At 43.9% G+C, this 26,334-nt stretch overlaps 1 protein-coding gene across 5 annotated transcripts; it reads right to left on the reverse strand.

The window, feature by feature from the left end:
* Positions 1 to 1,023: 1,023 nt before the first annotated feature.
* HNRNPF (heterogeneous nuclear ribonucleoprotein F) lies at positions 1,024 to 24,116 on the reverse strand. 5 transcript variants are annotated; one of them, XM_066349643.1, is made up of 6 exons: positions 24,055 to 24,116; positions 23,685 to 23,754; positions 8,327 to 8,590; positions 7,601 to 7,727; positions 6,486 to 6,543; positions 1,024 to 2,913 (listed from the first exon to the last, which is right to left on the reverse strand). In XM_066349643.1, the coding sequence occupies exon 6, from the start codon at positions 2,860 to 2,862 to the stop codon at positions 1,612 to 1,614; it is 1,251 nt and encodes a 416-aa protein (XP_066205740.1). In that variant the 5' UTR covers positions 2,863 to 2,913; positions 6,486 to 6,543; positions 7,601 to 7,727; positions 8,327 to 8,590; positions 23,685 to 23,754; positions 24,055 to 24,116; the 3' UTR covers positions 1,024 to 1,611. The 5 variants fall into 5 exon arrangements, with proteins under 5 accessions (XP_066205740.1, XP_066205744.1, XP_066205741.1 ...); XM_066349647.1 differs by having other exon boundaries at positions 7,601 to 7,743; XM_066349644.1 differs by having other exon boundaries at positions 24,041 to 24,093.
* Between the last annotated feature and the right edge of the window lie 2,218 nt (positions 24,117 to 26,334).

Consider the following 26,334-nt stretch of genomic DNA (forward strand, 5'->3'; position numbering starts at 1 on the left):
AGGTTTCATAAGCTCCCAGGTGCTCTGCCAGTTTCTCTGGGTCTTCACAACCAAGACCTTTGCTTTCACATAGTGGGTTGGCACCGGAAACTTGAAGCATGGCTTAAGCATGGCGTGAACAGACCCTGTGCACACAGCCTAGAAAGATGTCTTTTTTATTTCCCTAGAAGTAAAAGAGCAGGTAAGGTGGGTCTGTGAAGCCCAACTAGGTCAGGAAAAGAATTGAGCCAGTCTACCCACACAGACTCACTTTTAACAAACTCCTGCGGAGTTAACCAATAGAACATTTTCTCTGTAAGTTAGGGCAGTTCTTTGAAATGAAGATAGCAGATAACCCTTAAACAGGTTAAGCTAAGAAATGGGCTACATTACATGGTAGACAATGAGAAAAATTTGGGAATATTACCAATAGCAGTTAAGCAAAGTTTGTGTTTTCTTTTAAAAACTCCTTATTTCAGAATCTCTATGGTTTTACTTAGTGCAAGCCATAAAGTTAAGTGATGGTAATATGCCATGTGCAGAACTGCACGGAACTGAATGTTAATTTACACTGCTAAGCAGATGACAATTTTCTAACAATTTGGGGGACAGGTCTAAAAGCTTGGGGTTATGTGTGTATCCTACAATAATCTGCAATTGCTAACCCAGGAGTACACCCTATAAAAATGACCATTAAGTACGAAGAGTGTTCAATTAACACATTTTATGTTAACAAAACAAAACTGAAACATAATGATTTGTAACATGTGACATTCACAACTAAGGATTCTCTATGAAAAAAATGTGACTACTCCAGCAAAGTGTGGACCAGCAGGACTAAAGACCAGCACAAGTCCTAGGAGGAGGCTGGGGCTGTGCGCTTCTGTTTTCCTGCTTTCTGGGGTATGTTTCCAATCATCATTTCTACCACCCATATATATTTGATACTTAAAAATTATTTTGAAATCCACACTGAAATATAGTATTCAAAGTTCTCAACTATCCAGTTGTTTTGCTTTTTGTTGAGTAGATAGTTTATGCCAGTCATTGTGAAAAAGTCTTTATTTTAAGAAAAAAGTTTTGTTAACAAAAAATTTTAACAAATTTCACTTAGCAAAACACCCAAAAAGGAAATCACAGTAAAGCAAGTTTTAAGTCAAGGCCTCACCAATTCCTACAGTATTAGTAATGTGTCTCAATTTTCAAAACTAACTTTTAAAAAGCTTAAACTTAACCTAAAAGATTTTATTAAATGAAAATAAACTAGAATGAACATGAAAAATATTCTTTTTTGAATTAGGGATCTAGCACCGTGAGTTTCCCAAAAATCACATCTCCCCAATGTGTTCATGATATGCCAAAGCTCCACATCTGATGTACTTAAAATGACTTGAACTCACATATCAACTCAGAAACACACTACCAAAATTTTGGAAAAAAAACTGAAAATAGTTTTAGTTTACTCAATCTCACATGCCAAAAGGAAGTTTGCATGAGAAACACTGAAGAGGTAACTTTTTAATCCAGATTTCACAAACTCATGGTGCAAAATGGGTCCCACTGCTTCTTCTAGAGTAATAGTAACTGCTTTTCACTGCTTATGAAAATTTAAAACTCAAATGATCTACAAAACTAGTCATACCCAGTCATGCTGTTCTGGCCACTGTAGCTAGCCCCGTAACAGCCACTGACAGACGGGCTTTCAAGGCCACTGTAAGTGGACTGGGCGGCGGAAACCCCCATTCCTTGCATCATCTGGCTGCTATACGCCCCATTGCTAGCCCCTGTTGTGGAATTCAAGAAAAGTTCTATGTATCTATGTTGCATGTTGGCCCTGTCTTTGGACATAGCAGCCACGGCTTCTTCATGGGTGGCAAACTCAACATCAGCTTCGCCCGTCACTCTTCCATCAGGGCCAATCTCAATATGGACTCTTACAGGGTTGAGAGGAGAGAAGAAGTTATAAATGTCGTTCTCTGTGGCTTTGTATGGCAGCCCCCTCATGTGGACACAGTGTCCAGTGGTACTCTGGACAGCAAACTCGCCATCTCCATATCTGTGGTCATACATCCCAGACAGACAGTAACTGAGGTCTCTTCCAAACATGTCAGCGGTAAAGCCATAGCCATCGCTGAGGCCGCTGTACTCCTCATAGCCCCCATAGCCTGCACTGTAAGCAGCACCAGACCTCATCCTATCCAAACCTGCCTGCTTGACAATGCCAATATACCTCCTGGCTGTGCCTGGGCGGTCATATGGCCCTGGCCGCTGTACGGACATGAACTTCAGAGGGGGGTCTGAGTATGACCTAACTTCTTCCTGACTGCTCTTAAAAACTTCAATATACCTGTGCCCTATTCTCTCCTTGTGCTTCCCTAGAGCCTTTTCAGCTAACTCTTGTGATGCAAACTGCACAAATGCTTCCCCTGTAATCTTGCCCTCGGGGTCCACAGGCAATGTGATCCCATTTGGCACGATTTCCAACCCTGAGAAGAACTGAACAATTTCCTCCTTGGTGCATCCAAATGGGAGTCCTCGAAGCCGCACAAAGCCGTCATTGGCACTGTCAGCACTGTTTGGACCACTGTGCTTCAACACCCAATCCATTTCGGTTCTGTGGGACTTGAACACCTCAATGTACCGGTGTCCCATGCTTTCCCTGTCTTTTTTAAGAGCCATTTTTACATCATCTTCTGATTCAAGTTCAACAAAAGCCTCACCACTCTGCCTGCCTTCTCTAGTGTAGATGAAATGAATGCCTGTGGCCCCATCATGAATTATGCAGCCAGCGAGGAAATTCTGCACATCCTCAATAGAGCAGGACCAGGGCAGGCCGCGGAGCTTGACCACAAAACCTTCACCTCCCTCAGGGCCCAGCATCATGGACACTCGACAGGGCAGACTTCAAAGAAGCTCAGCTGATACTTTTTGTGGCTGAAAAGAAAGCAAAAACTATGTAATCTACCCTTTCGTACATACAACAAGAACATGCAATACAGTAAATACATTTTTCTCCGTTTTACTGATGAGAAAGGATATAAGCTAAAATACACCAAATACATTTGAACTAGAATTCAATCCCAGGTCTTTCAAAAAAAGTACGTATTATTGACTGAGAAAAAAAATTAGGGTGGTCTTTTAAAAAGTTAAGTAGAATGTAGAGTAAAATTTTAATAGCAAAATAGTGATCTAAATTCTTCAACCAATGTCAAAATCTACAAATTCTAATGGTCAAATTATAAGTTCTGGAAGAGAAGACAAAAGAATCAATTGAGGCAACATTCAGAAATAGTAAGACAACTCAACTAGAGGAGAACAGGTAAGATTTATGATTGCATCACTCCAGTTAAAGGCAGGAAGACAGTGTAACTCGGTGCACTGAACAAAGAGAAATCTAAATTATCAGTAAGGTTAGAGCAAGGGCATTTTCTTGCTATATATTTATTACAGATTATTTGTCATGATGAATCTGTCTATAAGAGCTCCTGTGTCAGGGTCTTTAACAGAACAAAAATAAAAAAACAAGGAAGGAATGAACAACTACTTTAACAATACAGAATAACATTTTCTTTGACCTGGGTTAACAATGGGAATTAGTGTTCTCTTTATAAAAATGCTGCAAGGATACAAGACAGCAATGCCTTCTGGAGTCTAAAGATCATTTTTTCCCCTAGCTTGTCACAAACAAAATGAGTCAAATGTGGGACCAAACTGAAGCTGTCATATCCAGATGAACATTCATCAACAGAGTACCAGTTACATGCACTACAAATACAGAAATCAAGTAAGCTTCTCAGGTTCACATATTTATAAAATATCAACAAACACAATAAACATTTACTGCTACATTTTGTTGAGATACCAGAAGAAAGGAAATGAACTCTTCCATGTACAGGAGGAAGACATGCCCTTCTCAGAGAGTCATAAAGTATACGTGGCACCTAGAGTTCAAGCTGACAGAGTAAAGGTCAAATCCAACTGGAAGGCAGACTTCTAAAGAACAGCAATGGGTCCTGGCCGGTTGGCTCAGTGGTAGAGCGTCGGCCTGGCGTGCAGGAGTCCCGGGTTTGATTCCGGGCCAGGGCACACAGGAGAAGCACCCATTTGCTTCTCCAGCCCTCCCCCCCCCCTCCTTCCTCTCGGTCTCTCTCTTCCCCTCCCACAGCCAAGGCTCCATTGGAGCAAAGATGGCCCGGGCACTGGGGATGGCTCAATAGCCTGTGCCTCAGGCGCTAGAATGGCTCTGGTCGCAACAGAGCAATAGCCCAGATGGGCAGAGCATTGACCCCTGGTGGGCATGCTGGGTGGATCCCGGTCGGGCGTATGCGGGAGTCTGTCAGTCTGACTGCCTCCTTGTTTCCAACTTCAGAAAAATACAAAAAAAAAAAAAAAAAAAAAAAAAAAGCAATCGAACCATCACCAATATATGCATAACAGACAAAAATGCTGAGAAAGCCAAAAATAGTTTTAGCTACCAAATAGGTATATGTAAGAGTATAAAAATTAAATGTTTCATGAAAGTGTCATTTTACATCAAATGTAATTGATGAGGCCATCAGAACCAGTGGTAAGTGCTCTGCCATTTCAAAAAATGTGGACATCTTAGTAGAAAAAGACGAAATAGAACCTTACCTCAAATTAATCACAAAAGCATCCCTGATGGAATGAGGTATTTATACTACTATATCAGAGCAAAATACGGACAAATATTTTTAAGCCACTTAAAAAAAATTCAGCTGAGAGGGGTAGAGACCAACTCCTGAATGCACCCTGACCAGAATAAACGGACTAGCAATTCCATGAGGGGGGGCCCACGATGTTCTGCCTCTCTAGGCTTGCTCCGTTGCTTGGCAACTGGCCAGGGCCCAAACCTTACAATTAAAAAAATAAAAAGCACGAATAGGTAATTTAAGCCAAGAAAAAGCAAACTGGTAATAAACATGAAATACTCAACTGCACTATTAGGGAAAACAAATTATGGACAATTCACTCATCATAATTTTCAAAATTTACATATTCAATGTGATAAGTCTTCCTGCTAGAAATCAAAAAAAGGAACCATCATTTCTTTCAGGTGATCCCACTCTACACACTAACCACACCCCTAAGCCCTAGTCAGTTAACTCCTGACTTCAACAATCAAAGCTTCTTACAGTTCTATATCCAGTCCTGGTAGGTTGCCTGGCAAACTATGAGCTCAAAAACTCCTTCATGATCTGAATGATCAAACTTCATTCTTTTTGCATCTCCCTTATATTTCTTTCTTTCTTTCTTTTTTTTTTTGTATTTTTCTGAAGCTGGAAACAGGGAGAGACAGTCAGACTCCCGCATGGCACGCCTACCAGGGGCGAAGCTCTGCCCACCAGGGGGCAATGCTCTGCCCCTCTGGGGCGTCGCTCTGTTGCGACCAGAGCCACCCTATAGCGTCTGGGGCAGAGGCCAAGGAGCCATCCCCAGCACCCGGGCCATCTTTGCTCCAATGGAGCCTTGGCTGCGGGAGGGGAAGAGAGAGACAGAGAGGAAGGGTGGGGGGTGGAGAAGCAAATGGGCGCTTCTCCTATGTGCCCTGGCCGGGAAATCAAACCCGGGTCCCCCACAAGCCAGGCCGACGCTCTACCGCTGAGCCAACCAGCCAGGGCCACCCTTATATTTCTAATCCCCACACCAATCGCCCTTTTCAAGATACTTGGTACTTAAACATCTCTAACAGCCTTGATTGCAACCCAATCTGCAACTGAAGTGTTCTGCTAAGGTGACTTTGTGTCCCTCTCCCATTCCAAGTCCTCGGTGGATTTCCACTGACACTGGAACACAAACCACAGGACCAAGTTGTTCTAAGGCCTTGCAAATTCGGCCTGCAACATACTAATTCCTATATTCCCACCATTTAAAATTTGTTTATTCCTCTAAACAAACTTTGCCAGGTTCTCTGTCCCTTGGATTTGACACATGTAATTCTCTCTCCAAATACATTCCACCCAACCTTCTGTCCAGTTAAAACCTACTAATCCTTAAGGCTTCAGCTCAAATATGCCACCATTCCAAAGTCTTCCCCTGCTACAAACTAAATCTAATGACTTTATCTTTCCATAGCATGCATGCTGTGGCTGTCCCATCCCCAGACACAGCAGTTTAAAGATTAGCAAGGGATTGACTGATGACCACGTGGTGGAGGGCCACCCTTTCCCTCTAGAATATGGCAGCCCAGTGAGGTTTAGAAAGACAAGCTGAAAGCAAAAAGAACAGGCATTTCATAAAAATTAACTATACAATTAAATACCATGAAAAATTTAAAGTTTTCTTACTTTTGCTCAGAACCCTCTCCAATTTAGATTCTCTGCGGAGACTTATACTACTTCAGACACTTAAACTCAGAAAGACCAGTTCTGCCAAACGTTAGATTTGAAAACAGTGACAAAGAAAAATTTACTTCGTATTAAGAAAACTTTATGCTTTAATAGAATTACAATATAAACTGAGAAATTACTTTTCTTACAATAGCTCACCTTATAGAACAAGGAAGGATGCCAACGGTCTGAGACACTCCGGCAGGTACAAGCTGTCCTTCAAAAAAAAAAAAAAAAAAAGGCGCGATCAGGATATCTTGCCTGTGTCCCAGCACTCACCTGCAGAGCAATCCGAGGAGGTGGGTTCAATTCCTAATTCAAGTACAATCCTGCCCGCCCCCAGCCATTTACACTTCTTTCATAAGGTAATACAGAAGGTAACTGCAGGGAAACTCCCTGCTCAGAAAGACAACTCCATTCTTAAATTCTAATCCCAGTAAGAAAAACTTAAAATATTGAGGTGGGGCAAGACCAGAGCCGTACTGGGAAGGACCGGGGCTGGACTCCAAAGAAAGTCTGCTAGAACCGTTCACCAGGGTTCGTAATTCACAAACACCCCTGGGTAACGGCGCAAAGACACTCCAGACTTTTTCTCCCGTTTAACTCGGTAGCTTCATTTCCTGTAACCTGACATTAATCTTTTAATTAACCGGGGAAAAACAATGGAGGAAATGTTGAAATACGCTTTTCAACAGGAAGCACATCACCAGCAGCGCCCACAGCCACGTGATCTAAGGCGGGCTGTCCCCGAGCGCTTCGAATATGGCTGAAGTGCAAAGAGCACGCTACGTCGTTAGTTTTGGAAACAAAGCGCAGGAGAATCAGGTTAATCTCGCGGCGCACGTCGCCTTGTCGTCTCGCCCATGTCAGGGCTGGGACGCTGGGGGAGACCACGCGCAAACACAAGGCACAAGGCCTGGGACACTGCGGATCCGCGCACGCACGCCGCGCCCCTCCTCGGATGGTTCAACGGGATTAAGTGGGGGCCCGGCAGATCCGGCCCAGATAAGCTGGGGGTGCCCGCGGGCGGGCTGGTTAGAATTATCTGTGCCGTAAACAGGACGGCTTGGCCCGCACCGCCCACCTTCTCGAAGGTTCTGAGGGAAGCCGCCCCCCCCTCCGCCGCGTCCCGGGCAGCACCGCAGAGCGCTGCGCCCCGTTCCCGAGTGCGCTCACGGCGCAGCTGGCAGCCTGCAAAGCGGGGAGGCCCCGGACGCCGCAGTTCCTCTCAAGTTCCACTCCGGCGCGCGCGGCCTTTCCGCCGCGAGGCTTACCGCTGGGGCAGCGAGGCCGACTTCTCTTCTCCACGAGCGCGGTTCTAGACAGAGAACCCCGACAGCACCGACGCCTAAGCACGCAGAGGGCTCCGGGGAGATTCCAGGTGCATCTCCTGCCGCCGACCTGAAACCGAAACCGCCTGTAGTGCTGCGAGCCGAGCGTCCGCCAGGGGCGCGTCCGAGCGGTTTCGGCGGGAAGCGCGGCTGCGGGGCCCACGCCGAGCTCCGCGGGCCAACCGGCACTGGACACGGGAGCAGAAGCTCACGCCGCCTCCAACCAGCTCCCCAACAGCTTCCGTCGGCCCGGCAGGGAGTGCAGACGGAGCCCCTGGCACCCCCTCCACAACTTGGGCGGGATCGGCCGCCGCTTCCGGGGCGGGGCGAGGCTAGGGTGGGTGGGAGGGGGCGGGGCGGAGTGGATGGCGGCGCGCGGGTGGGGGGTGGGGGTGGGGGTGGGGGTGGGGAGCGGCACGGCCCTGGGGCCTCTGGGCCAGCGGCGGCTGGAGGCCGGCCCGGCCCAGAGCGCCCACGAGTGACGGGAGCATGCGGTGGGGGAAGGGCTGGGCGGAGCTGCCGGCTCGGGAACTTCCTGGAGCGGATGGGGGCAGGGAGAGAAAGTTCCCGGGGCAGTGAGGGGAGGAGAGCGGCGGGGGACGGAGGCGGGAGCTCCCCCAGCCGCGCGGTGGGAGTGCGGGAAGGGGTCGTGCGCCTGTGGCAGCTCACCACGGTGCCGGAGTGCGGAGTCCGGAAGGCCGGTGCGGGCTGCGTCCCGGAGCAGAGGCCGCGTGACTGGGAGGGCGGCGAGCCGGACGTGGGTCACGGGTTGTAAAGGAGGAAGTGCCACCGACGGGCCCGCCAAGATGTCACCAATGGAAACGCGTCCTGCAGGTGCAGCCCCGCGGCTCGCGCGGTTGGCGGAGGCAGGAAGTGGGAGGAGGAGGGAAGAGCAACGAGGAAGGCTGTTCTGAGTTCGCTAGAAAGGTGCCACTGGGAGCAAAGTCCACAGTACCAGCAGAGGGAGGGAGGGAGGGCAAGGTTACGCGGAAGGAGAAACCGTAAAATAAAATAAAGTCAGTCGCTGAAAGCAGGAAGACTTTAGAATGAGAACTAGGGGACATACAGTACCTTGTTTTGTAGATTTGACCAGGCTCATGTAAATAATTGGCATAGTTTTTAAAAGATTAACTTCAAGACACGCCAATTCTTAAACTTTATACCTAACAATTACATTTTATGAACCTTTAAATTCTAATTCAAATGAACGCACTGGAAAACAATTATAAGTCAACAGCAGTAATGTGAACACTTACTGAGTTCTTTTGTACCAGAAATTATATAATTTTAGTTGTATTAGCTGCTGTGACTTTAAGTCACATACTGTCGACTATAACTGAAAAGTAAATTTTAAAAAACCTTTTAAAAAGTCTTAAGAATGTACTTACTAGAAACAATTACCAAATTATAACATTTATAGGAAAAGAGGAAGGTACTAGGTGAAAATATGTGATGCAATCCGCAAAGCCAGACTGCATGAAACTCTAAAATGACAAATGAACCAACTTTTCAACAAATTAACAGTGGGATGGAGCCTGGGGCTGGGAAGCAGAGGACCCAGGTTCGAAACCCTGAGGTTGCCAGCTTGACCGTGGGCTCATCTGGTTTGAGCAGGAGGTCAATCTTGTCTGCTGTAGCACCACCCCTCCCCCTACCCCAGGGCACATAGGAGAAAGCAATCAGTGAACAGCTAAGGTGCCACAGGGAGGAGTTGATGCTTCTCATCTCTCTCCCTTCCTGTCACACACACAAAAAAATTAGCTCAATGGGAAAACCAACGGGGGGGGGGGGGGGGGGGGGAATGGTGGAAATCTCTTGAAGAAAATAAATTTAAGAGATTTATCAAGGATTCACAACGCATGGGACATATTTACTTATGAGTGAAGTATGATCAGTGGTAGCACAGTGGATAGAGAATATGGACCTGGAATGCTGAGGTGGCCAGTTCAAAACCCCGGGCTTACCCTGTCAAGGGCATATAAGAGAAGCAACGTGGTACCTCGTCTGTCTAACGCGGGGTTAAGTTCCAGAGGCCACCCTCCCCTTGCTAGGCTGAAAATCTGTGAAATAGCGACATTATATTTACTTTATTATTTATATATTTTTAAGGCTTTATAAACCCTTCTCACACTTATAAACTTTTCCTACATTTAATTTTGCTTATTTTACTACAAAATCCTATGATATAGTGAAAAATCCGTGATACAAAATTAGATATATGTAATTTTAAAATCTGCGCTACAGTGAGACCACGAAAAGTGAACACTAGGAGTTGATGCTTCCCATCCCCCGCCGCCCTAAAAAGAATGAAGTAGATGGGGAATGTAGGGGAACTGGTAATTGTTGAAACTGAGTGACAGGATTCAAATCCAGCCTTTCCATGTAAAGTGAAAAACACACTAAAAACTCATACATTCAAGAGAAGTAAAACAATATTCTGGGGGAAAAAGTTAAATCAGAAATTGGCCTGCCTTTGGAAAGACTATCTCTACAGAAATGGATACCTTAACTGCTTCTTAAGTATTTATTTCACTTCTAAAAATTCTTTTCAGAGTATATACTTGGTAATTTATATGACTGGCGTTCATTTTCTCACTTATCTGAATGTATTTGTTTCAGTTAAGTCATTTTACACTTGTCTTCTTGGCCTAACTGGTTGGTGACACTGGCAAGGTGAGTGTTAATAATTGATCAGTCATGACAGTGGTTCCTGCCAGTGAAGGAACAATAAGTGTGTCTTCCGTGCTGACAGAAGGCACTTGAAAACACCTGCAACAAGGGCTAAGCTCAACAGAGGAGGAAAGCAGAGGAGATCCTCCATAGCCTTAAAGGTCTGGTAGGATATTTTGGACTTGATTCAAAGGCCAATGGGAAATTATGTAATTGTTTCAAAATATATTTTGCATTTTGCTTTGAACAGAACAGTCTAGATGTCTGGAAAGTGAATAGTGATAACAGATGCATGGGAAGCTAATGACAAGGAAGAATTGGTGGAGCCCTGCAACAGAAACACTGTGGAAGCTGAAGCAGGAGAAAGGTCACAAGATACAGGTCCACAGAATACTGAATTGTAAAAGTAAAGGAATTAATTTTAGAAAGGAATTTTGGAGTATTTGTGGATGAAATGGTGTGATGGCTGGGATTTGCTGCAAAATTATCTGAATGAAGTTGGGGGATGTAGAGAGAAACTGTCCATAACTGATAATTATTGAAGCTGGGTGACAGGATTTAAAATCTAGCCATCCCATGGAAAATGAGAAACAGACAATAAAGAAACAAATGTCTGATGACAAAATCTGAAATGACTAAAAACTAGAAAATAGGATTAATTTACATTGGGATTCTGAAGAAGTAACATTTATAGACCATACAGAGGTAGGAACATGAACCGCCCCCCCCCAACAGCTAAGGTTTCAAAGTAAAAGAAGACCATATTAGCCTTTTATGCCTTTGTATATTATTACCCTTATTCTCTGAATGTTTGTTCAAATTCTTTGTAATTTTAAAATGCAATCTTTTGCCAGAATGTTTTGGTATTGGTTGCTTTGTATAAATATTTTTTGGGGTTTTTTTTTTGTATTTTCTCTGAAGTTGGAAACAGGGAGGCAGTCAGACAGATTCCCACAGGAGCCCAACCGGGACCCACCCGGCACACCCACCAGGGGGCGATGCTCTGCCCATCCGGGGCATTGCTCTGTTGCAACCAGAGCCATTCTAGCGCCTGAGGCACAGGCCACAGAGCCATCCTCAGCACCCGGGCCAACTTTGCTCCAATGGAGCCTTGGCTGCGGGATGGGAAGAGAGAGACAGAGAGGAAGGAGAGGGGGAGGGGTGGAGAAGCAGATGGGCGCCTCTCCTGTGTGCCCTGGCCGGGAATCAAACCCGGGACTCCTGCACGTCAGGTCAATGCTCTACCACTATAAATATTTTTATTTTGTGGTAAATCCTTCTAATCTTAATATTCAGCTCTTATGAAACCCACAAGAGAATTTCATATATCATTTCTGCTGCTCATGTCTGTTTCCCACCTGGGCAGATAGTTATGAGGAAGGAGCAGTTCCCTTTCACGGGATAGGATATGAGCAGAACCCAGACCCCAATCTGTCATGTTTTCCTGCTCTACTGGAAATTACACTGGAAACCTCAAAAGCCTCTTCCAACCCAGCAATTTTTATAAAGTCTCAACTAAGTGATTTTTAAATATTTCTTGATGTCAAGGACTAACTTGAGACTATGAGGATGTAGGACAGAGACAGAGAGTCAGAGAAAGGGACAGCTAGGGGACAGACAGACAGGAAGGGAGAGAGATGAGATGCATCAATTTTTTGTTACAGCACCTTAGTTGTTCAATGATTGCTTTCTTATGTGTGCCTTGACTGGGGGGCTCTAGCAGAGCGAGTGATCCCTTGCTCAAGCCAGCAGCCCTGTGCTCAAGCTGGTGAGCCTGCACTCAAGCCGGTGACCTCGGGGTTTCGAACCTGGGTCCTCCATGTCCCAGTCTGATGCTCTATCCACTGACAACCGCATGGTCAGACCTGGACCAACTTCTTAAAAAAAAAAAAAATGCACCAACACACTATTGTGCCTAATTTTCAAGGGGCTTCTACACCTAAAGTATGAGAGCTCTTATCTAATTTGCACAATATGGCCAAGTTCAAGACATAAAGCTACCTAAGAGAAAAGGTGTGGGTAGATCATAAAATATACATTATTAACATCTTAAGTATTTATTGCTGTTACTACATTTTTATCCATCAAAGTGGATATGTCATGATCAGAAAGCAACAAGAAAGCTATTTTCTATTATCTTTTAACTATTAGGCAGGCCCTTTAAGTTTACTTAGTGTAGCTAAGTCTGGGGTAATACACTGTTTTTCCTCAGTGCTCATTTCTCAAAAGCTGTGTTAACTAAAAACAAAAATAGTACAATGTGATATCAGGTAATGCTTGTACTGAAATTAACATAAAGGATACAGAGAAAGAGAAACATCTATCTGTCACTCCACCCACTTATGCATTCATTGGTTGATTCTTCTGTGTGCCCTGTCTGGGGATGGAACCTACAACCTTGGCATATTGGAATGATGCTCTGGCCAACTGAGCCACCTGGCCAGGGCCTATATATATTTTTAAATTTCAATAATTTTTAATTAACTTCATATAACCAAAAAATATTATTTAAACATATAATCAGGCCCTGGCTGGTTAGCTCTATTGGTTACAGCATTGTCTGGAAATACCAAGGTTGTGGGTTGTTGGCACACAGGGGAAGCAACCAAAGCATGTATAACTAAGTGGAAAAACAAACAAATGCTTCTCCTCCTCCCCGCCTTTATCTCTCTAGAAAGCTATCAATAAATAATTTAAATACACAATCCATACAAAAAATTGAGATATTTTATATATTTCTCATTAAGTCTTAAAACTGTTTTTTTACACTACAGCCATATCAATTTGGACCAACCGCATTTCAAATGCTTACTAGCCACATGTGGCTAGAAGCTACCATATTGAACAGTCATTGATCTAAATCAGTGATTTTCAAACTTTTTCATCTTATAGCACACCATCTACAAAAATTCAGCACACCATAAAATTTATCTTTTGCCAATCTGACAAAAAAAGGTGTAATTTTGATTCATGCACACTGGATGGCTAGTGTTATATTGGCTGTTGTCATTTTTTTATTTGACAATCTAAGGGGAAAGAAGTCAGGGCCACCGACTAGTCAGGAATTGCATGGTTTTTCCTCTTTATTTATTTAAAGATTTTATTTATTCATTATAGAGAGGGGAGAGAGAGAGAGAGAGAGAGAGAGAGAGAGAGAGAGAGAGAGAAGGGGGGAGGAACAGGAAGCATCAACTCCCGTATGTGCCTTGACTAGGCAAGCCCAGGGTTTTGAACCGGCAACCTCAGCGTTTCCAGGTTGACGCTTTATCCACTGCGCCACCACAGGTCAGGCTCTTATTTTTTTTTTAGAGGGAGGAAGGGAGTGAGAGAGAAAAAAACAGCAATTTGTTCCTGTATGTGTGCTGACTGGGGATTGAACTTGCAATCTTTCCATATCAGGAAGATGCTCTAGCGAATGGAGCTATCCAACCAGGGCAAGTATTTATTGCGTGTTTTAAAAACTCTTGTAGCACTTAAAAATTCTCTATATTTTATCTTGCAGGTGACTAAAGTTACAACAGAAAAAAAAAATATTGGGTGTTCTTCATAAAAAGAAAACACTGCTATTAGATCTAATCTCTTCTTAATTGAGGGGAAAATTTCAACATCTATAATTAATTAGTAGTGCTCTCTCCATAGTACGAAATAGGATTCTAGCCTTGATAAGAAGTGGCAATAGGAGGGATTTTGCTAAAGAAAATACATTGCTAATAAGGTAACTTCCCAATTATTACTGCCTCACTTCCAAATTTTTCTGTAGCTTTCTTTCCTAAAGGAAGCAGCCCTGGGGTCGGCAAGCACTGATTCTGGAGCTGGGCAGAAGGCCCCAGGGGAGACCTGTGGGTTAGCCATATGGCTTCCAGGGAGGCCTTTGCAGTACATGCCCACAGGCTCCTCAAGGTATCCTTCAGGGGACTTTAGAGCTTTGTCCTGGGGCTCCGTGAAGAGCTGACACCTTGTCAGTTCCCATGTAACTGTCACAGGAATCTAGATCTCTGCAGCACCTTGTCCTGGGAGAGTGGAGAACAGAGCCAAGAGGAGGAAAGGAACATGAAAATGTACTTGAAGGGCTTTCAGCATCTGGAGAGAAGCTACACACAGGAAGACAGCTTAGAACAGCAGTTTTCAGACAAGAAACAATGTTGGGCAAAACCATAAATAGTTTAGCAAAAAATAATGAGCACTTGCAAGTCTTCAGTTACAGAATTTTAAAATTTTCTAGTACTAAAAATTGAGTTTCAAATTTAAAAGTTTAGTAATGAACAGAAAGAAAGGATAGTGGCCTGGAAAACCAAATGAAGAAATATCTGAAAACAAATAAAAATATAGAAACAATAAGGGGGAAAATATGAAATTTGGAGGATATAAGATATAACATGGGCCTGACCAGGTGGTGTCATAGTGGACAGAGTGTGGATCTGGCATACCGAGGACCCAGGTTTGAAACCCTGAGGTTGCCAGCTTGAGTGTGGGATCACCACCTTGAGTGTGGAATCACAGACATGACTCCACGGTCACGGACTTGAGCCCAAAGGTGGTTTGTTAAAGAGAAGGAAATTTTCCTGGCTAAACATAAATTGTGTACTTCCCAATAGACATTTTTTGTTTTGTTTTATTCAGTTAGAGGAGAGGAGACGAGAGACAGGCTCCCGCATGTGCCCAGACTGGGATCTATGGGGCAAGCCCACTAGGGAGCAATGCTCTGCCCATCTGGGGTGTTGCTCCAGTGCTCAGCAACTGAGCTCTTCTTAGTGCCTGAAGAGAAGGCCTTGGAGCCCAGGGCCAACTCACTCCAGTCGAGACATGGCTGCAGAAGAGAGAGAAAGAGAAACACAGATATATAGAGAAGCGAGAGGGAGAGAGGTAGAGAAGCAGAAAGACATTTCTCCTGTGTGTCCTGACCTGGATGGAATTGAACCTAGACACCCACATGCCGGGCTGATGCTCTACCAGTGAGTCAACTGGCCAGGGCCCCAACAGACATTTTAAAGACACAACTCAAGGCACATATTGGTAAAACTACATTTACAGTATAGGGAAAAAACTGCTTTGAAAAAAGAACAAGTTACTTAACCTGTAGTGGCACAGTGGATAAAGCATCAAGCTGGAATGATTAGGTGCCGGTTCAAAACCCTGGTGCTTGCCTGGTCAAGGCACATACAGGAAGCAACTACTATGAGTGGATGCTTCCCGCTTCTCCCCCCTTTCTCTCTAAAATTCAATAGATTAAAAAAATAAAATAAATTAAAATAAAAGTAAAGAAAAGACAGGAAATGAGAAACAGAAATAAGCCTCAGCCAGATAGCTCCAGTGGCTGGAGCACTGGCCTGAAGTGCAGAGTTTGCTGGTTTGAGATGTGGTTAGGGCACATACAAGCATGGATTGTTGTTTGTTTCTCTCTTTCTCTCTCTCCCTACCTCTCTGGCTAAAATCAATAAATAAAAATAAGGAAGAAAAGGAAGGGAAGGAAGGAAGGAAGAAAAAGAAAGAACTAGTTAGGAACAAAGAAAAATATGGTAACTCATTAGCCATATGTGGCTACTGAGCACTTAAAATGTGGCAAGTACAGATGAGGTGTGTAGCAGATATTATACTGAATGGGACACTTGAAACCATATCAATACTGTAAATTAAAAATAAAAATTAGCCTGACCTGTGGTGGTGCAGTGGACAAAGCTTTGACCTGGAATGCTGAGGTCGACAGTTTAAAACCCTGGGCTTGCCTGGTCAAGACACATACAAGCAAGGAGTTGATGCTTCCCACTCCTCCCCCTAAAATCAATAAAATATTTTAAAACACAAATAATTTTTTTTTTTAATGTGGTGTTGGGCCCTGGCCGACTGACTCAGTGGTAGAGTGTCAACCTGGCGTGCAGGAGTCCCAGGTTCGATTCCTGGCCAGGGCACACAGGAGAAGCACCCATCGGCTTCTCCACCCTTCCCCTCTCCTTCCTCTCTGTCTCTCTCTTCCCCTCCCGCAGCCAAGGTTCCATTGGAGCAAAGTTGGCCCGGGCGCTGAGGATGGCTCTGTGGCCTGTGCCTCAGGCGCTAGAATGGCTCTGGTTGCAACAGAGCAATGCCCCAGATGGGCAGAGCATTGCCCCCTGGTGGGCGTGCCGGGTGGATCCCTGTCGGGCACATGCAGGAGTCTGTCTGACTGCCTCCCCATTTCCAACTTCAGAAAAAAAAATATATATATATATAAAAAATGTGTGTTGGGCAGATAAAATATATTATGCTCACTTTGTTAAAGATGGCGCTGCCCATGTGGAAGCCTGTTGCCCAGGTGATTGCTTGGGATGGGCATGATTATGTTAATGTGTGGGGGAGGGCTTTCGTTCCAAAAGGTTTTAAAAGAAAAGAGAGATCACGTTGTTGAGGGAAGCGTGATTACATTCTAGGAAGAGCCCATGCTGTAGGAGAGCAGAGAAAGGCCACGTGGAGGAGAGGAGAAGCAGCCAAGATGGCAGAGTGCTGAAGGAGAAGCCAGTTTGTGTAGAGTTTGTGCAGAGAGGAGATGGGAAACAGAGGTGAATAAGGCTGGTGAGGTAGATACCTTTGGTTCTAGGAAACTCGGATAAGTCAGTGGCTTTGGGAGCCCTGAATGGAAAGGGAAGTGTTTTCCCACTGTGTGTATTTCTTGCCCACTGGGTGCAAGCTAGGATTAAAGGTGATGGATCACCAGTTTTTGGCTCTGTTGTTTCATTACCGTCTGTCCGAATCTAATGTGAACCTGCATGGGCCAGGCGGCTGTGATGGTGGCTGTGGCAACTGGCTTTACATGTGGCAAACACAAATTGAGATGTGCTGTTAGTATAAAATGCACACTGAACTATGAAAATTAAAATGAGAATGTAAAATATTTTTAAATTATTGACTACATATTGAAATATTTTGGGTGTACTGAGTTAATGTGTATTTAAACATACTAAATTAAAATAAGAGTATGATAGGAATTTGTAATATTCATACCAGGTGAGAATTTTTTGGGCGTAAAAAGGTATATTGTCAGGGGAATTCTAAAAATTTAAAATTTTCATTCTAGTCTCATTCCCCTCCCCTTTAATTATCAATTTTAAGTTTCTGTTTAAGAGAATGTTTCCAGCCAAAGGCCACATGGATTTTTTCAGATTATAAAGCTCTGTTTGCATCTGCATTTTTATATTTTGATCGACAATCAACCTGGAATTGACTTTCCATTTCCAAGAGTTTTAGAATTAGTCCATCAGGTTGCACAGGCTAATTTCACTTATGAACTCAGAAGTAAAAATCCTAAATAAATTTTAGCCAACCAAATCCAGCAATAAACAAAGCAATAATACATTGACTTTGGGTTTATTCCAGGAATGCAACTGTAGTTAATCATTTCAACGTTAATCATCACCGAATGACATTTTTTTTTTTTTTTGTATTTTTCTGAAGTTGGAAACAGGGAGGCAGTCAGACAGACTCCTGCATGCGCTGGACCGAGATCCACCCGGCATGCCCAACAGGGAGTGATGCTCTGCCCATCTGGGGCATTGCTCTGTTGCAACCAAAGCCATTCTAGCGCCTAAGGCAGAGGCCATAGAGCCATCCTCAGCGCCCGGGCCAACGTTGCTCCAATGGAGCCTTGCTGCGGGATCGGAAGAGAGAGACAGAGAGGAAGGAGAGGGAGAGGGCTGGAGAAGCCGATGGGCGCTTCTCCTGTGTGCCCTGGCCGGGAATTGAACCCGGGACTCCTGCATGCCAGGCCAACGCTCTACCACTGAACCAACCAGCCAAGGCCCGATTGACATATTAATGAAGGCAAAACATGAGTTAACTAAGAACTGTTCATGACTTATGAGGAATGCTACAGCCTAAACAATACTTAAAAAAATAGAAAATAAATTCCTCTATAAAAGTAGGAAGACACTCCTGCCCATAACTCAAAAAACCAGAAAATGGGAAAAATACCCAAAAACCCTGATCACATTAAAGAGCAATCTTCTTATGCAAAGCTAAAAACACTGTAAGCTAAGCAAAAATACCAATGATAAAATGGGAAAGATATTTGCAATGTACTCTCCCCAGTGTTATTAATAAAGAACTTTTAAAAAAAGACACAAAATGTCCAACAATCCAAACAAACAAAAAGGGCTTAATCACTAAAAGATGTTCAACCTCACCCACCTAAGATAAACTAAAATTTAAATAAAATGACATTTAAAATACCTATCATATTGTCAAAAAACCACAAGTTTGTTAACATATTTCTTTGGCAATGCTGTAGATGATAAGCAGATATTCTCAATTCAGTGGATCCACTTATACCTTAAACTAAGGAAGCCAAGAACCAATTTGAAGGGCTCTCACTGGCCAAAAATGGGATAATTTGAGCAAAGAGAATAAAACCTAAGGTGGATTAAAACACATCCTGTATGTTAAAATTCATGAATTCATAGATACCAGAAAAACTCTTTGGCACATGCTAGGGATTCAGTTCATTACACTGAATAGTGATAAACATAACGAAGGAATAAAAAGACATAAAACTGCCTTTTATGAAGTAAATCTAAGAGTAATCCAATGTTTAACACAGAAATTTCCTTTCTATAGAACTATTCCTGCAAATAAATGAGAAGGAATACTTAACTATCAACTAATTTGGAAATATTAACAAAACAATGGCTCTAGGGAATGATCATCAACATCACAAAGAGGGTACGCGAACCAGTATGTGCCCTCTGGCAGGAGTACCCAGCACCTCAAATAAAGTATTCTTTCCACAAAAAAATGGACTCCAGGGTAGCAGAGCCCCAGTGTCCTGCCACGGGTAAGCGAGGGAGTTTATTTAAAACCGAAAGCAGTACCTCCATGTGGCTGGCATTCTCCCAGAGTTGCATCAGAAGGGTTGGGACTGGCTCCGCCACTCCCACGTTCCTGCTCTCAATGGAGTCAGGAATCAGAACAGTTTTTAGAGGTAAATACCATTTTATAAGGACTGTAGAGTATAGAGATTCAAACACCACCACAGGAACACAATCAGAAACACCCAGAGTGTGAGGAAAGACACACAACTAATTTTTTCAACAAATAATAACCTTTTTATTTTTTTTAATTTATTGATTTGAGAGAGAGAGAAATACAGATTTGTTCCACTTATTGGTTGATTCTTGAATGTTCCCTGACCGGAGATGGAACCTGCAAGCTTGAGTATCAGGGCAATGCTCTAACCAACATATCAAAAAGAATTTTAAAAGAAAAAAAATTTAATTGATTTTAAGAGAGAGGAAGAGAGATAGACATCCAGTTGCTGTTCCATTCATTTATGCATTCATTGGTTGATTCTTGTATGCGCCCTGACCAAGGATCCAACCCATAGCCTCGGCATGTCCAGATGGTGCTCCAACCGAGTAATGTGGCCAAGGCCCAAAGAAGAATCTTAGTAATGGAGAACAGCCTCCCTCTATCTAGATCAGGGGTCCCCAAACTACGGCCCGCGGGCCGCATGCGGCCTCCTGAGGCCATTTATCCAGCCCCCGCCGCACTTCCGGAAGGGGCACCTCTTTCATTGGTGGTCAGTGAGAGGAGCACATTGACCATCTCATTAGCCAAAAGCAGGCCCATAGTTCCCATTGAAATACTGGTCAGTTTGTTGATTTAAATTTACTTGTTCTTTATTTTAAATATTGTATTTGTTCCCGTTTTGTTTTTTTACTTTAAAATAAGATATGTGCAGTGTGCATAGGGATTTGTTCATAGTTTTTTTTATAGTCTGGCCCTCCAACGGTCTGAGGGACAGTGAACTGGCCCCCTGTATAAAAAGTTTGGGGACCCCTGATCTAGATTGTCACTAAAGAGGTAGTCACTTGTCACTCTTGAAACTTGGCTGGTATGAATTGACATGTGTTGCAAATGATAAAGTACACACTGGTTTTTGAAAGCTTAGTTTCAAAAAAAGCACGAAAATTGTTATTTAAAAATGTACCCTGGTCCTGGCTGGATAGCTCAGTTGGGTAGAGCATCGTGTGGAAGCACAGAAGTTGCCAGTTCCATACCTGGTCAGGGCACATACAGGAATAGATTGATGTTCCTGTCCCTATCTTGCTCTTTCTCTTCCTCTAAAATCAATAAAATTAACATTAATAAAACATATACTTTGGCTGGATAGCTCAGTTGGTTAGGTCATCCTGATACGCCAAAGTTGTCAATTCAATCCCTGGTCAGGGCACATACAAGAATGAAACCAATGAATGCATAAACAAGGAACAACAAATATGTTTCTCTCTATATAAAACCAATTCTTAGAAAATAAAAATGTAATCTAGAATGCTATTTTGGATATATATTAGGTTAAACTAATATGTGTGGCTTGTATTTTATTTCTATTGGACAGCACTGCTCTGGATTAAAATATTAGAGATAAAATGTACCAAATATAAGGTGTGATCTTGTGTGGATCCCAATTCAAACCAATCAGTTGTGTAAAGATATCTATTAAACAATCAAGTATATTTGAACACTAGGTATTTGTTGAAATTACTTTTTTTTTTTAAGTAAGTGAGAGAGACAGACACAGACAGGAGAGAGGAAGAGAAAGACAGGAAGGGAGAGAGATGGGAAGCATCAATTCTTCATTGTGGCACCTTAATTGTTATTGCATTCTCATATGTGCCTTGACTGGGAGGCTCCAGCAGAGCGAATGACCCCTTGTTCAAGCCAACGTCAATGGGGTCATATCTATGATCTGATGCTCAAGCTAGTGACCCTGCACTCAAGCTAGTGAACCTGCCCTCAAGTCCATGACCTCGAGACTTGAACATACATCCTTAGCATCCCAGGCCCATCAGGCAAGAAATTATTTCTTTAGGTGGTACTGTGGTTATATTTCAAAGGTCCTTAGAAATACAAAGTGAAATATAGGTAAAGTTTTTATTATATTTGGGATATGCTGTAAAATAAGCCAGGCTGGTCTAGCTGAGCTGGGTTCTCCCTCTGCCCTGCCATTTGTCTTCCACAAATACCCTGGTTCAAATCAACCAGATGGAGACAGGGGCTTTGGCAAGGGATGGCTGTCTAGTCCCAGCTGTGTCACTGGACAAGTGATTTCTTGTCTCCTGGTCTCCATTTCTCATCTGTAAAATGGGGATAATAGCAATACCCACTTATAGCCTGGTCATGAACATGTGATTAGAAAATACTGTGAAACACCTAACTCCGTGCATAGGTCCAATAAGGAGCCAATTTATGTGGTTTTACAAAGAGTGAGTGACACAGTTCAGATTAAGGGGATGGCAGAAGTTCCTTTGAGACACTCTGCAGCCCTTCCAGGCATCTACCCAATGAGCACCTTATCTCCACACTCTCCTTCACGGATTTGGTCATATACAGGGCTAACTCTTCTATTTAATCAATCTTTTCTCTTAAGTCAGTTCACATTTTTACTTGAATGTTTTGTTTAAAGGGAGCTCTTAAGTGAAAACCAATCACTTGTTAGAGAAAGACCATAACACGAAATAACAAATATAATCAATTTACAGAAATGCATTCAGGAACACGGGACCCCCAAAGGTAAGGATGGACTCGCTTAACATTAAGTTACAGGGCAATCTCCCACAATATCACTTATTTTAAAATGAAAAAACTTTGTCTAGAAATTAGCACTCAAAACACCACTTTTCACTGATAGATCCCAATAAACTTTGTCTAACCGGAGAAACCAAGGTATTTTCATTACTAGAAATTCAGAAACAGTTAACTTTCAAAAATGTGATTAAAATTAATAGTGAGTATTACATTAAGGTTGGTAGTTTCGATGACGTTTTGAATCAAAAGATTACAGTACTTGCAACTTTCGAAATTCTCCACGCTCCAGCAAGTTTGGGCGCGCAAGGGCGGCCCCTGACCTCCGGCTCTGTAGTCCCCGGCCGCCACCCCCGCCCGCGCGGTCCCCGGAAGCGGGCGCCGCGCGGGCTCATCTCGCGGCCTTGGGCCGCAGCCGCGGGCAAGAGGCCTGGCAGCCACACTATTGTGAAAACAGAAAAGGAAGCACGTCCGTTTGTCCTCGGGCCTCCAAGGGAAGGAAACTGCCGCTTGCGGCGCCCTGAGTGACACAGGCCAGGACCAACCGGACGCCGTGTGACACTCAAGTGCCCAGTGAAGGGGGGCGTTCTCCTGAGCTTGTAAGCCGCCGACCGTTTCCTTAAAAAAAACCGGGTAGGTCTGGACCCCCGCCTTGCCCGGCGTCACCCAGGCCACCAGCGCCACCTTCAGTGAACCACGAGGGCCCGGCGGCAGAGGCGCAGTTCCAGCGCCGAGCGCGTCCAGAAATTTCTTAGGCTCGGGCAAGAATCAGCAAAAAGATTCAAAGAAATTAAAGACAAGGAAAAAGAAACGGCCGACTAAGCAAGGTCGCTCAGAAAAAATGTGGTCACCAAACAAATCCCAGTAACAAAGTTCAGCCAAAACGCACACAGTACCTCTGCGGGCGGGAGACACGCAGACCGGCGCTCCGGGCACAGGGGCGGCAGAAAAGCGGCCGCAGAGACCAAAAGTGGAGACCCGGGGGAGCGGGAACGTGGGAGGGGCGGAGCCAGTCCCAACCCTTCTGATGCAACTCTGGGAGAATGCCAGCCACATGGAGGTACTGCTTTCGGTTTTAAATAAACTCCCTCGCCTACCCGTGGCAGGACACTGGGGCTCTGCTCCCCTGGAGTCCGCAGGAGGCCCTCCTCTCATTGCAGGTTCTGCCTCTCCGGACCCTAAACCTCAACCTCCACTGGGCAGAGGCGGATTTAATTAACAGCGGGCTCATAGGGCCCGTGCTCTGGGCCCCGAAAAACCACAACTTGATATTTTTGCTAATGACACCAGGTTTGGTTTCACGTGTAATTTTAACATTCATAGTACACAATATTTTTTATTTACTTAAGAAATATGGTTAACATTTTTATTTTCCCTCTTTTTTTTAATGGCTCCAATATTTTCTTCTGCGCCCAGGGCCTCAACTGACCTGAATCCGCCTCTGGCCGGAAAGAGGCCTAGCCCCTAGGTGTAAAGCCCTTGACCTCAGGCCCACTTCTCCCAAACCTAGCTCTAAACCCCGCCACCCCAAGTGGGCTCAGCCCCGGAAGGGGCGGCATCTGACTGTGCAGCCTTTGACCTCAGACCCCGCCTACCCGGATCCTAACTCTTAGCTCCTCGGTCGCCGCTTGCAGGAGGCCCAATCCCTGGTCGGTACCCGGGTGTGCGGCCCTTGACCTCCGATCCTGACTTCCCAGAACCCAAATCTAAGTGGTGCCTTCCATCACCCAACCCCCAGGGGTCCCAGTCCCCAGCAGGTCCGGAATGTGCGACCCTAGGCTGTCGACCTTCCGCCTGTCCTGCCCCTCACCTCGGGCTCTCCGAGTCTCCACGCTCCGGATCGACTTTACACCCGGCACCTCGATCGTCCCTCGGAGCACCTAGAGGAGGGTGGAACGCGGGGACTTGGCAGTTGTAGGTGAGGCAGTTGAGGCTTGTTTACCATCACCATGGAAACCCCTGGCAGCGCGGCCTGGGCGGGGCTTCCGGGAGTTCCTGAGCGCCGCAGGCCCAAGTCCACAACTCGCGCCTGTTGTGCATACACGGCGCTTCACGCGCGGCTGCCCGTGGCGAGCCCGCTGGGCCTCACACCCGGGAGTGGCAGCCCAGGGAAACCCGCGCTCCCACCCCGTCTTTGGCTGCCGAGGCGACCCCTGACCGGCTTACCCACGGAACCCCACCTTTTCCAGGAGGAGGCCACGCAGTCCCACTTCCACAACGGAACCGGAAAGACGCTAAGCCCTCAGTGGGGCGGGGCCTCCAGGAAGGGCGTCCGGGAACCTGACCGCTAGGCGCCATTTTGTCGCGCCCGAAGCGGAGCCGAGGATTGGCCAGTTGGATGGGGGCTGGGTGCGATGCATGGGGGTGAGCGGCGGGATCCGGAAGGCCCGCAGCCGCAGGGTCGGTATTCCTGCGTGGGGCAGGACTTCGGCCTTGGGTCGGGTTCTCAGGGACAAGGACTATGTCAGCAGTAAGACCTCCCCAGACAAGTTCAGTATTTTTTGAGTTTCTACTGCATCCAGGCAGCCCAGCTGTGTTTTTGCCCTGAACAAGGCACACTGAACTTACCAGCTCTTGACGAGGAATATGTGTCTCCTTTTGCTTTACATCTTGATTATGATCATGTGCGGAACTAAAAGCAACCCTGAGAGCCACAATTGGTACCCGGCTTAGATGTCCTGGTGAACGTCAAGTAAGCACTGTCATGGAATATGGGCAGATGAAATCTCTCTCTGATGAGATGGAAGGACATAGTAAGAATAATTGTGCCCGAACAGATAAAAACACTGCAATCACAAAAAGGCAACCAAATACCCCTTCCCCAGCTAACATGATGACTTTTGCAATGACAATTCTAGGTCTGCTCCATTCCTTCTGCTTTCTAAAAAAATTATTAAGCTAATGACTGAATTGCTTCTGCTTTTTTATAGCGCCAGAAGGATTCCTGTTTCTTTGGACCTTCCACAGAATCACCTAACATAAACCCAAATGCCCTCTAACACCCCCTCAGGGAGACAACTATTGCAATTAATAACCCTGTATTCTTTGACCATAATTGTGTCTGTAGTAGTCTTTGATGGGCATCACCAGTATGGATGAATTTATATATTTGAATTACATATCTCAGTACATAAGGTGACCAGCTTTTTTACAATGGAAAGGAGGACAAACATAAATTGAAGAAAACAATATCGTAAATAAAAATATTTTATTCATTGCAACAATAATACACTATAATATGATAAATGCATAATAAAAACATTTGTAATATTTTACATTGTAATTATGCTTATATGCCTCTTAATTTTTAATAATTGTCAGAAAAAAGTACTCATTTAGATAATATTATCTAAATGAGTTCTTTTCCATTGAATGAATATTTATTGTCAATGTATCATCTTGTAACCATATATTGGAAATATCTGAACAAGAAATATCATTCATATTGAATTTTATGGCAAGTGCTGCAGCTAGAGTATCAACATTCAATCTCGATTTCTCACTTGTCCAAAAATTATTAGCAATTGAAAAAACTCTTTCAACTGCTGCATTAGTTCCAGGGCAGCACAATGTAAATTGAACAACAATAAATAAACTTTCACATGAAATATGTTCATTTTTGAAATAGCTGACTATTTCCACCCATCTTTCATCTATTTCGATGTGTTCATTTTCCCGTTGTATTTTTCAGAATTCAAATATACATCTAGTCTTCTAATTTCTTCAAAGAGACAATTGTCTATTTTGATGTCTGGCATTTCTTTAGATAAAAATTCCAGACAAGATTCAATACCTGTATATACTTGCAATGAAGAAGAAAACACCATTGAAAACTGTTATTTCCCTTTATGTTTATTTCAGACCATTCTTCGATTTATTGAAAATGTCTGGTAAAAATTCTGCACTTCTTTGATAAACTTTTCTGTTATGCCCAGATTTGATTCCTCTAAGTCTGACAATTTTCTTTTTATAATTAAAGGAAGAAATTTTTCTTCAAAATGATATTTATATTGAAGGATAAAGTCATTCAAAATAAGACTGACTTTTGTAGCTGAAATGTGTTCACCTTCAATCTTTTAAATCGTTTTATGAAAAATAGATGCTTGATTATGTACAAAATACGTTAATATCTCAGATATTTTATTGTTGAAAAACGATTCCAGGATTTCAGGACATTTGTCTAAACTTAAAAAATATGAAAGAAGAGGCTCAAATAATTGTAGAACATGTTCTATTTAGCAGGTGTTAGAGCAAGCCATCTAACTTTTGAATATCCTAAAAGTTTTTTGTATTTAACATTGGCTTCTTCACAAAATTGTTTTCAGGTAGCAACATGAATGGTAAAACAACTAAAATGCAAATAAATTGTAGTTATTATTCTCCATCAACTGGCATGGCACATGATGCTGTGTTGATTGTATTTGACAAAATATGTGCATTACAACCTATTCTTAGTATTT

The sequence above is a fragment of the Saccopteryx leptura genome, chromosome 9 (genome assembly GCF_036850995.1).
Source record: "Saccopteryx leptura isolate mSacLep1 chromosome 9, mSacLep1_pri_phased_curated, whole genome shotgun sequence".
Taxonomy (NCBI): domain Eukaryota; kingdom Metazoa; phylum Chordata; class Mammalia; order Chiroptera; family Emballonuridae; genus Saccopteryx; species Saccopteryx leptura.